General features: G+C 41.1%; 1 protein-coding gene across 2 annotated transcripts in view; it reads left to right on the top strand.

Moving 5' to 3' along the window:
* Positions 1–12793, top strand: part of MCF2 (MCF.2 cell line derived transforming sequence) — a 110006-nt gene that overhangs the window by 71836 nt on the left and 25377 nt on the right. For both annotated transcript variants that reach the window (XM_047844953.1, XM_047844952.1), the window contains 6 exons: positions 2088–2176; positions 4398–4464; positions 5103–5218; positions 5342–5411; positions 6978–7070; positions 11663–11755. In XM_047844953.1, coding sequence (XP_047700909.1) covers positions 2088–2176; positions 4398–4464; positions 5103–5218; positions 5342–5411; positions 6978–7070; positions 11663–11755 — 528 coding nt within the window. The remainder of the gene's footprint in view (positions 1–2087; positions 2177–4397; positions 4465–5102; positions 5219–5341; positions 5412–6977; positions 7071–11662; positions 11756–12793) is intronic.

Below are 12793 nucleotides of genomic sequence, written 5' to 3'. Positions count from 1 at the left end.
GATCTTGTACTTCATTTTTGGGTTCTAGCGCTACATTTACGTGGAGTTCAGAGATTTTTGCAAGCTCAAAAGTCCCGTACAGCCAGGATCCCTGGAAGATACTTCTGATGCTTCTGAAGAACAAATAGCCATCGCGGAGCTCCTGTAGTTGACTCACTGGGCCAGTCCAAGGACTGTAGAGTCTTTTTTTTTTTTTTTTTTGAAACTAACATTACTTTTATTGATTTTTTTTAATAAGTTTATTGTCAAATTGGTCTCCATACAACACCCAGTGCCCATCCCCACAGGTGCCCTCCACCATGCCCATCACCCACTTTCCCCTTCCTCCCAGCCCCCATCAACCCTCAGTTTATTCTCAGTTTCTGTGGTTTGCCTCCCTCCCTCTCTAATGTTTTTTTTTTTTTTTCCTTCCCCTCGCCCATGGTCTCCTGTTAGGTTTCTCAGGATCCACATAAGAGTGAAAACATATGGTATCTGTCTTTCCCTGTGTGACTTATTTCCCTAGTGTAACACTCTCCAGTCCCATCCACGTTGCTACAAAAGCCAGATTTCCTTCTTTCTCATTGCCACGTAGTACTCCATTGTGTATATAAACCACAATTTCTTTATCCATTCATCGGGTGATGGACATTTAGGCTCTTTCCATATTTGGCTATTGTTGAAAGTGCTGCTGTAAACATTGGGGTCCAAGTGCCCCTCTGCATCAGCACTCCTGGATCTCTTGTGTAAATTCCTAGCAGTGCTGTTGCTGGGTCATAGGGTAGATCTGTTTTTCATTTTTTGAGGAGCCTCCACACTGTTTTCCAGAGTGGCTGCCCCAGTTTGCGTTCCCACCAACAGGGCAAGAGGGTTTCCATTTCTCCACATCCTCGCCAGCATCTAGAGTCTCCTGATGTGTTCATTTTAGCCACTCTGACTGGCGTGAGGTGGTATCTCAGTGTGGTTTTGATTTGTATTTCCCTGATGAGGAGCGACGTAGAGCATCTTTTCATGTGCCTGTTGGCCATCTGGATGTCTTCTTTAGAGAAGTGTCTATTCATGTCTTCTGCCCATCTCTTCACTGGATTATTTGTTTTTCGGGTGTGGAGTTTGGTGAGCTCTTTATAGATTTTGGATACTAGCCCTTTGTCCGATATGTCATTTGCAAATATCTTTTCCCATTCCGTCAGTTGCCTTTTAGTTTTGTGGATTGTTTCCTTTGCAGTGCAGAAGCTTTGTATCTTGAGGAGGTCCCAGTAGTTCATTTTTGCTTTTAATTCCCTTGCCTTTGGAGATGTCTCATGTAAGAAATTGCTGCGGCTGAGGTCAGAGAGGTTTTTTCCTGCTTTCTCCTCTAGGGTTTTGATGGCTTCCTGTCTCCCATTCAGGTCCTTCATCCATTTTGAGTTTATTTTTGTGAATGGTGTAAGACAGTGGTCTAGTTTCATTCTTCTGCATGTGGCTGTCCAGTTCTCCCAGTGCCATTTGTTAAAGAGATTGTCTCTTTTTCCATCGGATATTCTTCAAGGACTGTAGAATCTTCGAAATAAGATCGTCGTTTAGGGTCAGAGAAATCACCTGTAGCAAAAACTGACATGGGGCAGAGAGCAGAGACAGAAATAAACAAGTTACGGCCATTTTAAGAAAGAATAGTTACCCACGTGTTATTAGCCCCAGAGTGTTATCCTTGGATTTTATCACATCATTCATGTTCCTGATGATACCACTGGATCATTGGAAAGAGAGTCAATGATGTTGTGTATCCTTGATTAAAGGACTCCAGGATTCATGTAATGTTTCCTAGAAAGGCTTCCATTAAAAATCATTAAGGTTACAAAGCTGGGTTTTTTCTTCAGTAAATAAACTTGAGTTATCTGGAAATTCAACGTTTTATAAATTAACCTCACTTCCCCAAAGTGCCAAATAAAACATTAATGTGTAAAATAAATTCTAATTAGCATCTTAAATCTGAAAAAAAAATCCTAGTGTTATTTTTCAAGTTATGTACACATTTAGGACCTAGAGAAAACTTAGTTTGAACTAGATTTCCTTCAAGAGGAACTATACGTACATGGATGCTAATTTAAGTCTTATTTTCATCATTTCAGATCGAAGTGGTGCATGATTGTCGGGAGCAGAGAAATTCTCGTCAATCCTCCAGTCTGGACAATGACAATAGCTTGGATATTTTACAGAAGTATCGTTTCTTTATTGACATACACTTCTATACGCATCTACCAGTAGGAATCTCTGATTCAGTGGTCAAGGCGAATGTGCTCTGTTTGTGTGACTTGAAAATTAGCCAGAGTTTTCTAGATTCTTCATCTCCTCTATTGTAAAAGAGATGACAGGGAACGGGACAGTCGCTGTTTCAAAAACTACAAGGATTATTTAGATATACAGTGTTATTTTAGAGATGTTAAAAATAGCGTGCTCACTTTTATAACGTTACTATTTTAGACATAAGAATATTCACCTTTTGGGGGGGTGCCTGGGCGGCTCAGTGGGTTGGAGCATCCGACTTTGGCTCAGATCACGATCTCGCAGTTTGTGAGTTCGAGCCCCGCATCGGGCTCTGTGCGGACAGCTTAGAGCCTGGAGCCTGCTTCTGATTCCGTGTCTCGCCCTCTCTGTGCCCCTCCCCAGCTTGTGCTCTGTCTCTCTCTCTCTCTCTCTCAAAAATAAATAAACGTTAAAAAAATTAAAACAGGGGCGCCTGGGTGGCGCAGTCGGTTAAGCGTCCGACTTCAGCCAGGTCACGATCTCGCGGTCCGGGAGTTCGAGCCCCGCGTCGGGCTCTGGGCTGATGGCTCGGAGCCTGGAGCCTGTTTCCGATTCTGTGTCTCCCTCTCTCTCTGCCCCTCCCCCGTTCATGCTCTGTCTCTCTCTGTCCCAAAAATAAATAAACGTTGAAAAAAAAATTAAAAAAAAAATTAAAACAAAAGAAGAAGATTCACCTTTAAAATTTTATATCCTAGAGTTGTGTGGCGATACATATTCAGATAAATAATGCTTATAAATGTAAACATAAAAGAAAGGCAAAGGTAGAAGTTAAATGTGTTACCTGTATTGGAGAGTGAGGAAATGAATTTTATTTATTATTTATGTCTTATTTTGTTAATGTTTATTTATTTTTGAGAGAGAAAGTGAGAGAGACAAAGCATGAGCAGAGGAGGAGCAGTGAGAGACAGAGACACAGATTCTGAAGCAGGCTCCGGGCTCTGAGCTGTCTGTACAGAGCCCGATGCGGGGCTTGAACTTACGGACCAGGAGGTCATGACCTGAGCTGAAGTTGGACGCTCAACCAACTGAGCCACCCAGGGGCCCCAGGAAATGGATTTTAAATATGGTATTGAGTTGCCTGGGTGGCTCAGTCAGTTGAGCATCCAGCTCTTAATTTCGGCTCAGGTCATGATCCCAGGGTTTTGGGGTCAAGCCCTGTGTTGGACTCCTTGCTGAGCGTAGAGCCTGCTTAGGATTCTCTGTCTGTCTGTCTGTCTGTCTGTCTCTCCCTCTCCCTCTCTTAAAAAAAAAAGTGTCAATTAGAAATCACATTGGAAGAAGAATGTATTTTATTTTAAAGAGATCAAAATTACTAAGGTTTAAATATGATCTATATTTAGGAAAACCAGTAAAATAAATCCATTTCAGGTCTTGGAAAATTTCAGAACATTACTGGGAAAGGGGAAAATTGGACATTAAATGTTAATGTCATTATGTTTTTGGAGAGGGAGAAAGAGAAACTGTGTTTTCCCCTACCCCCCACAACAAAATAAACCAAAGTTTTAGGAATAGATTTTTGAGTTTTTAATAAATTGATTCTTAAGCTTAGTGAGATAGAAATAAAGTGGGCTTTTTTTTTTTCATTTTGAAAAATAAGTCCTGAGTCCCCTTTCCTTTGTTTTAAATATATTTTATTTTTATTCTTTAATTTTTTTAATGTTTATTTATTTGTGTGTGGGGGGGAGAGAGAGAGAGAGAGAGAGAGAGGGAGAGGGAGAGGGAGAGGGAGAGGGAGGGACGGACGGACGGACGGACAGAGAGAGAGGGAGACTATCCGAAGCAGGCTTCAGGCTCTGATCGGTCAGCACCGAGCCCGATGCGGGGCTCGAACTCCCGAACTATGAGATTATTACTTGAGCTGAAGTTGGAAGCTTAACCAACTGAGCCACCCAGGTGCCCGCCCCTGTTTTCAATATATTTTATTTTCTGTTTTCAATATATTTTAAAGCGTCTTGTGGGTGATATTTATTCTAGAGACTATCCGATTCACTCCGTATTTTGATGACAAAGCCAAAACCATTGGTAGTTCCTAGGTGTTAACAATTTTTACCTTAGACAATTTATGATGATAACGATTGAAAGATCATAATTCCAAGGCAACAAAATAACTGATAAATATTGTCTTTTTGCTTTAGCCACGTCCTAAATGAGCTGATACAGACAGAGAGGGTCTATGTTCACGAGCTGTTTACTGTTTTGTTGGTAAGTGACTCAAATTCTATTTTCCCACCTTCGCCCCAATGCTCTCCCTGCTACATTCATTAGGAAGTACTGAGGACAGTCTTCTCTGTCTCTTTCCTTCCTTGTCACGTGCCAGCAGTAGGTGTCTCTCCCATTGTTTGAGGCTGCCCATGCGTTAAATGTGCGTATTCGGGTTCTCCCTCAGTAGTGAGAATTGTGCTGTGTAGAAACGGTGCTGGAAAGAGTTAAAGGTAAAAGAAAACCATTCATTTGACACACCTGTCATAATATTAATTTGCTCTAAAAACCCACACACTTACTGGCAGCCTAAGGAGAGGTTTAATGACCTGTAATACAGTTTTTCCTGCTTGATTTCTAGTTTGTTTCCTATACCATCAGCTACCCCGAAGGCCAAGAGAGTCACTTTGTTCTACGCACTGAGCGGGCAATGATGATTTCCTTGTCTGGCTTTCTGAAAACGACAGTTTTTTGTAAATGGGTAACTTCGGGTACTGGAAGATTTGATTGTTGGAGTGACAAACAGCTTTCACCCAGGAGTCTCGCTGTACACATTTCTGTTGTAGCTATACCCTTTGGTGGCCCAACCGAGTATTACGGTGAACGTGTTTTAAATGAACAAATGTATTTATTTTGGGTAGGGCTACAGAGCGGAGATGGATAATCCTGAGATGTTTGATCTTATGCCACCTCTCCTGAGAAATAAAAAGGATGTCCTCTTTGGAAATATGGCAGAAATCTATGAATTCCATAACGAGTATGTAATTGCCGAATTGAATGTTTCTTTGGCATCGTATTATTTAAAGGGCTGTTGACTAATTTACTGTATTTGATGTAAAATTATATCGTGTTTTTTTTTTTTCCTCTGACATTTTCACAGCATTTTCTTGAGCAGTCTGGAAAATTGCGTTGACGCTCCAGAGAGAGTGGGACCTTGTTTCCTCGAAAGGGTTTGTTAATTATTATTTAAAAATATATAAATATGGGCCACTAAAATAGCAGCTCGTTGTGTAGGATCGGATTTAGAGACAAAGTAGGTATTGTTTTTTATGTCTTTATGTTTTGGGAGGAGACCCATCACTCCAGCAGGTATTTAATGGTAAACCCAGTTTTGTTACACAGACTGACGGAATCAGACGCTTCAATGGCTCAGCTTGTGCCCACTGACCTCTGGGTGATCCCAGGAGTCCAGGGACCAGCCTGGCTATGAAGATGTGAGAGTAGGAATCATCTTAGCTCAACCATTCTTGGATTGGTTAATTTTTAGCCTAAGAGATGCCTTGGTATTCCCCTCTAATGCATGTAAAGTCTTAGAATCAAGCGTAGTCTGGCTTTCAGACACCAGGGCATCTATCATGGGGACTTTGCGAAACAGAGGGCTGTCTGTTCTTTTTATTCTATGAGATCATTCAGGGAGGCTCATTTCTCCACATCCCAAGAGAATACTTAGCACAATGGACTTCCCAAGCTTTGTAATCATACTCTCCTCCATTAGAATTTTCCTTAGCATATTCTCTGCTTATATACTTATCTACTTCCTCCTCTTCCTGAAAAATCAGTTCCATCTTGATTTGAGAGTCAATTTGATAACGGTGATCATTGAAAGCTTCCAAAGAGATGTCTTATCCCAGAAAGCGTTAATGGACTCAGAATATGATATGGTTAAGAAAAAACTGTTTGTCCTTACCTCTCTCAATATATTCGGACTTTAAACATATTTAAATGGTAGCCAGATTCTTCCCTGACTTCCCTAAGCAACACCAGTCTTTTTCCTTCGGGCTCATATAGTACTTAATGTCTGTGCTGCTCGCTGGAGATTTTATATTTGACCAAGACTATATTCACAGAGTGGAACAGGGGGAAAATCATTGTATACAGTGTGAGTTGTGCTATATCGGGGATATACGAAAGATCCCGTAAGAGCCAAGAAGAGGGGCATCTGACATAGATTGGAGCTATAAAGGATGGCTTTCCAGAAGAGATGACTCATGAGGTGGGAGTTAGAGAGTGACTAGGAGGTAGCCCATTAGATGAGGGTCCAGGAAAGACGATTCCAGGGGGAGAGAATAGCATGGTCACACACCCAGCGGGGTCATGGTACAATGATGATATCCCAGTGACAAGCCAAGGGACTTGGAAGTTAGCCACAAGTTCATTCACTAGGGAACTGAGAGGCTGGTGACATGGAGACGGCGTGTTCCTTGGTACCCTCTTGGCTTACAGCTGTGAACAAATTCATCTATTTGTATAGTTCAGTCGGAGAAGGCTTTTCCCTAGCTCTCCAACTTGGTAAGTGGAGGTGGTGAGATTACTGAGATACTTATGTGTTCCTCTGCCCAGTCTGGTGGGCCTGTTTTTCTTGGATTCCAGAGAGGGATCCTGACTTACTGCCAGTGTGGCAGGCCCTTTAGGCTACATGTCATGCTTGGCTCTACTCATTCTAGCTCAGCCTTTCTTGATAAGAACAGTACATGTTCACAGATTGATAATATGTTTGAATGTGCTTTTTATCACAGAAAGATGATTTTCAGATGTATGCAAAATACTGTCAGAATAAACCCAGATCAGAGGCAATTTGGAAGAAGTATTCAGAATGCGCCTTTTTCCAGGTATAGTAATTATTCAGGTATTGGATATACTCTTTCCGGAAGACACTGGGATAGTTCTTATTTATGAATCCATTCCTACTGTGAGTTGTATATAATACAGATAGCTCAAAGAACAATTTGACCCTGCCACACAATGTGCACGTGCACACGCGTGCGCACATGCGCACAAATCTGTATGCTGCTTCCCAGAGGCAACCACTTTCGGTTCTTTCAGCCGCTTCCTTTGATATTTACTTCCATGTTGGCGAATAACATTTATATCGCTACTTTAGCCCTCTTTCACTGCCCCTGCCTCACCATCGGATACATACACATACTTCTTTTCCTCCAAAACATCCAATATGGTTATAAGTTTAGTTATACAGATACAGTGGTAAATTAGTAAGACTAGGTAATTCCTATGTTCAGACGAATCCTCCAGTATAAGATGGTTGCTTTTCCATCCCTTTTTCCCCCCTGCAATTGTCTTTTTTACTTCCTTAATTTTTTAGATACTTTTCCCTATTCTACCTACCCATAGACTCTCTGAGTTAAGAGAGTTACATACATTTCTTCGTAGTACATTTAAACATATTCTTTTTTCTCTGAATTTCATTTTGAATTAATCTCTCCTGGACTTTTTTGATCTGCTCATCAAGGCTCACTAGACCTGTTGCACAGCTGTCAACCTGGGATCTTGTTGAATATAACTTTTGGGATTCTGTTCATGGTCTCTTGCGTAGGCTCTCCTGTTTCCTAGGTGCCATATTTTTTCCTTGTTTCACTCACTTGTTTTGTAGAACATATCCTCCAGCAGTTTTACTGAGAAAGTGTGCCTGGGAGGTAAAAGTTTTGAGAGCTTGTATGTCTACTGGGAGGTAAAAGTTTTGAGAACTTGCATGTCTACAAATGTCTTGAGTGTATCTACCCTAACACTTAATTGCTAGCTTGGCTGGGTATAGAAGTCTATACCCAGTAAGTAAGAAATAATTTTCCTCAGAATTTTAAAGGTATTTGCTACACTGTTTTCTGGCTTCCAGTGTTGCTGTTAAGAAATCTGATGCTATTTTTATTTATTTATTTTCTTGAGAGAGAGAGAGAGAGAGAGAGAGAGCGAGCATGCACACACACAAGTGAGCACAAGTGGGCTAGCAGCAGAGGGAGAGGGAGAGAGAGAATCTTAAGTGGGCTCCATGCCCCATGCAGAGCTCGCTCTCATGACTATGATATCATGACCTGAACTGAAATCAAGAGTCAGATGCTTAACCGACTGAGCTATCAGGTGCCCCACCATTTTGATTTTCCATCCTTTGTGTGTAACCTATTTTTGTCTTCTCTCTGAAAGCTTATGGGAACATTTGTATCTTTGGAGTTCTGAAATTTCACAAATAGTGCCATGACATTGGCACTATTTTCATCCATTATGTTAGTCTTGTGGCGATCCCTTTGAATTTGGAGCCTCTTGTCCAAATTTACTTGGATTTTTTTCTTTGATTTTCTCTGCACAATTTTTCCATTCTGTCTTTCTGGAATTTTTGTTGTACAGATGTTGGACATTCTCGACCATTCCTCTAATTCTCTGATCTTTTCTTTTTATTTTCTGGCTGTCTTGCTCTATTTTTTGGAATTTGTCTTTCAGTCCTTTTATTGAGAGTTTTGTGTCTGCCATTATATTTTTAATTTTGTAGAGCCTCTACCCTTCTTTGTTCCCTCAATGTTCCTTTCAATAGAACCCTGTTTTCATTTCATGAATTCAGTATCTTCACTTATCTTTATGAGAGTAATAAGAATACATTTTCCTTTTAAAACTAGTTTTCTTCTCCTTGCATAATTTCTGCTGTCTTCAGATTGCTTTTGTTTTTTCTTTTTCTTCGTTTTGTTCCTGTCACTCATATTCGATACTTCCCACAAATGTCTGGTGACACTTGTTTGGCCACTTACCTTGAGAGTAAGCACTAGAATGCAAAGCTCGCTGGAATTTTCCTGCACATATGTGGATTTATTGACCATGGTCCTCACTATTGAGTGATTTGTGTCAAGGTGTTTCCTTGAGGGGATCCCCACACCTGTATCTTTCTCAAGCTGGTTAGATTCCTAAGTCTACTACCTGGTGAATAAGGATCTGGTTGCCAGTATTCTGGTAGCCACCTTAGGTGAAAATGCTGAGAGTATTTAATTTGGTACATAAATAGTCAAGTAATCTCTTTGCTTTCAATATGGTACTCTGTCTTCAACTGGATCAGATATTCCCTAGTTCATAGGCCTTCCATTTTACTTTTGTCAGGTAAACATCCATTCTCCTGCTATGTGAAGGGACAGGCATCCACCTAGTTGTGCAAGGTGGCATGGTTCTCTGAGCCTTCTCTCCCTTTTTTTTTTTTTTTTTAACTTTTCTGCTCATTTAATTTTGGGGGTAACCACTTTATTGAGATGTAATTAAAGTTCCATAAAATTCAGCCTTTTCAAATGTGTAATTAAGTAGTTTTACTGTGTCCACAGTGTTGGGCAACCATCGCTACAATCAGTTTAAGAACAATTTCATGACTCCAAAAACAAAAAAAAACAACCCCCCCCCATACCTTTTTAGTAATTACCTCCCGTTCCCTGCCCGCCCCCCCATCCAACAGCCTTCTGTGATTGGTAAGCTACTTTCTGTCTTTCTAGATTTGCCTGTTCTAAACATTTCATATAAATGGAATCATAAAATATGTGATCTTTTGTGTTTTGCTGATTTCACTTGGCATGATGTTTTCAGGGTTCATCCATGTGGTGGCAGATATGAGTTCTTCTTTCCACTATCTGGGTATTCCACATTCAGTGTACCCATTCATCAGTTGATGGTAATTTGGTTCTTTTCCACCTCTTATGTACAAGTTTTTCTGTGGACATATGTTTTCATTTCTCTTGGCCATGTACCTGGGTATGAAATTGCTGGGTCATTTGGTAACTCTCTCTAGCTTTTTGAAGAACTGTTGGATTGTTTTCCCAAGTTGCTGCACCATTTTACATCGCGGCCAGCAGTGTGTGATGTCCTGATCACTGCACACTCGCACCAATGTGTGTTAGTGTCTATTTTTTTTTTTTTAAAGGTATAGATTTATCTATTTATTTATTTGGTTTTTTTTTTTTTAGAGCATGTGCGAGCAGCGGGAGGGGTAGAAGGTGAGAGAGAATCTTAAGGAGACTCCATGCTTGGCCTAGAGCCCAATGCCGGGCTTGATCCCATGAATCTGGGGTCATGACCTGAGCCCCAAATCAAGGCTTGGACGCTTAGCTGACTGAGTCACTAAGGCACCCCAGTATCTCGATGTACTTTTTTTTTTTTTAAAGTTTATTGATTTTTGAGAGAGTACGAGCAAGCAGGGGACGGGTAAAGAGAGAACCCCAGCAGGAGCCGCACTGTCAGTGCACAGCCTGATGCAGGGCTCAAACCCACGAACTGTGAGATCATGACCCGAGCAGAAATCAGGCGTCGGACGCTTAACCGACTGAGCCACCCGGGTGCCCCTCTACTTACTTCTTAAGCAGACTTTCAACAACCACATTTTTTGAAACCTGACCTTCATTTCCCCCCTTTCAGAGGTCCTTGATGTCTGTAATTCTGGAGTCTTTGTGGAAGCGGGGGGAAGGTGTTCTATAACATAAACTGACTTGTTCCTTGGCTTTTCCAAAAACTCTGCCAACTTGAGAGTCACGTTTCTCTAGCGTGCACAGTTGTCTAACGTTATCACTTTGGCGTTCAGTTTCCATATTTGGTTGATGTGTTTTTCCTCTCCCATCTTTGTAACTTTGGGTTTTGCCTTGTAAAAATTACTTTTTTAATCATTTCAGTTGGGTTTCATGAGTAAGGGGAGCTAAATGCATGTATCGGTCCATCATCTTTAACCATAAGCTGCTAACTGTGTGAATTAGATTGTATATTGGTTTTTATCTATATTCAGAGGCAGGTCCCAGATCTTACACGTATATAGCCTCTCCTACTCTCTCTGTGTTCTGTACTGCTTACATGTACATTTCATCCAAATCAGCCCCATCTCGCCCTAGTTAGGGACCCTACAATGTTCCCAGGACCCAAAGGCATGACCCTCATATTTATAGTGGCAGTGAGCCAATAATCAGATGAAATATAGCACCAGTTGATGAGGTCTCCATTTTTCTTGTGGTGTTCAAAAAAACCTCTCCTCATACCCAGTTTGATTTATATTCAGTACAACCTGTTTCTTTTCTTGGCCTTGACCTGTGCAGCTGAGCCCTTTAAAAATTTTCTTACGTACATTTTTTAGTCATGTTTCATGTTTAATCATGTTCATCTATGGTCATTCATTGCTTTCTCATCTTTTAGGCATTCCACATCAATGCAAATTTTATGTAAAAACTTATTAGTATTTGAAATCTTGGCATTTTATACCTCTCAAATCCTTAAGGCAACATTTACAGTGGTTTTTTTGTGTATACCGCTGCTTATAATTTCCACACCATATGTAACAGTGGTTTTCCTGGTAAATTTCCCTTGAGATGTAAGAAACCTGCATGCATTGGGTCTAATCAGTGAATGCTTGGTATTTTCATGGGTGCATGTCTTAAATTCATTGATAATTATATTTTAATGACAGGAATGTCAAAGAAAATTAAAACACAGGCTTGGTCTGGATTCCTATTTACTCAAACCCGTGCAACGAATCACTAAGTATCAGTTACTGTTAAAGGTAATTACATAAAGCCTTTCTTTCTTTCTTTCTTTCTTTCTTTCTTTCTTTCTTTTTCTTTCTTTCTTCCTTCCTTTCTTCCCTTTCCTTCCCTTTCCTTCCTTCCTTCCTTCCTTCCTTCCTTCTGTGGGTCAAATGTATCAAAGCCATTAAAAAGGAAGCAGGTGACTAGGAAGCACCAGGAATAGGTAGGCTCAGGGCCTGGGTTCACTGTGGCCCTTAAAGTGCCCGACGCATAGATGTAATCTGAGGCTGTCTGGAGTCTTTATAGTGAGTTAATTATCCATACCAGTTACGTTGATGTATGTGTAATGCCGAACTTTTACTATTTAAAAACAGTTTTTAATGTTTATTTATTTGAGAGAGAGAGAGAAAGAGACAGACAGAGCATGAGCGGGGGAGGGGCAGAGAGAGAGGGAGACAAAAAATGTGAAGCAGGCTCCAGGCTCTGAGCTGTCAGCTCAGAGCCCCATGCGGGGCTTAAACCCATGAACTCTGAGATCATGACCCAAATCGAGATCAAGGGTTGGATACTTAACTGACTGAGCCATCCAGGTGCCTCTAATGTTTATTTTCGAGAGAGAGTGCGAGCGACCACAAGAGCAAGCGAGCAGGGGAGAGGCAGAGAGAGAGAGAGGGAGACAGAATCCGAAGCAGGCTCCAGGCTCTGAGCTGTCGGCACAGAGCCCCACGCGGGGCTTGAACTCACGGACCGCGAGATGGTGACCTGAGCCGAAGTTGGACGCTTAACTGACTGAGCCACCCAGGCGCCCCAATCTTTTTACTATGGTTGAGAAGAACTAAACACACATTTCTTAGAGTTTGAGACTGTATTTCGTAGCAGCCTTCTTGATGAAAATTGGAGGAGGCTCACCCCTCGTGTCACGTTGAAATTCAGGTTACAAAAATGTTGTGTTAAGTGTAAGCACCGAGCTTATTTGACAGTATGTTTTCACGGTGTTCTGTGGTCGAGGCAAAATGAATAACACAAATTGTTGTATGTCGAAGGCCAGAAAAGTGTGATTACTTTAAACATAA

Source organism: Prionailurus viverrinus, chromosome X (genome assembly GCF_022837055.1).
Source record: "Prionailurus viverrinus isolate Anna chromosome X, UM_Priviv_1.0, whole genome shotgun sequence".
Taxonomy (NCBI): domain Eukaryota; kingdom Metazoa; phylum Chordata; class Mammalia; order Carnivora; family Felidae; genus Prionailurus; species Prionailurus viverrinus.
This window is presented reverse-complemented; position numbering and strand designations above follow the sequence as displayed.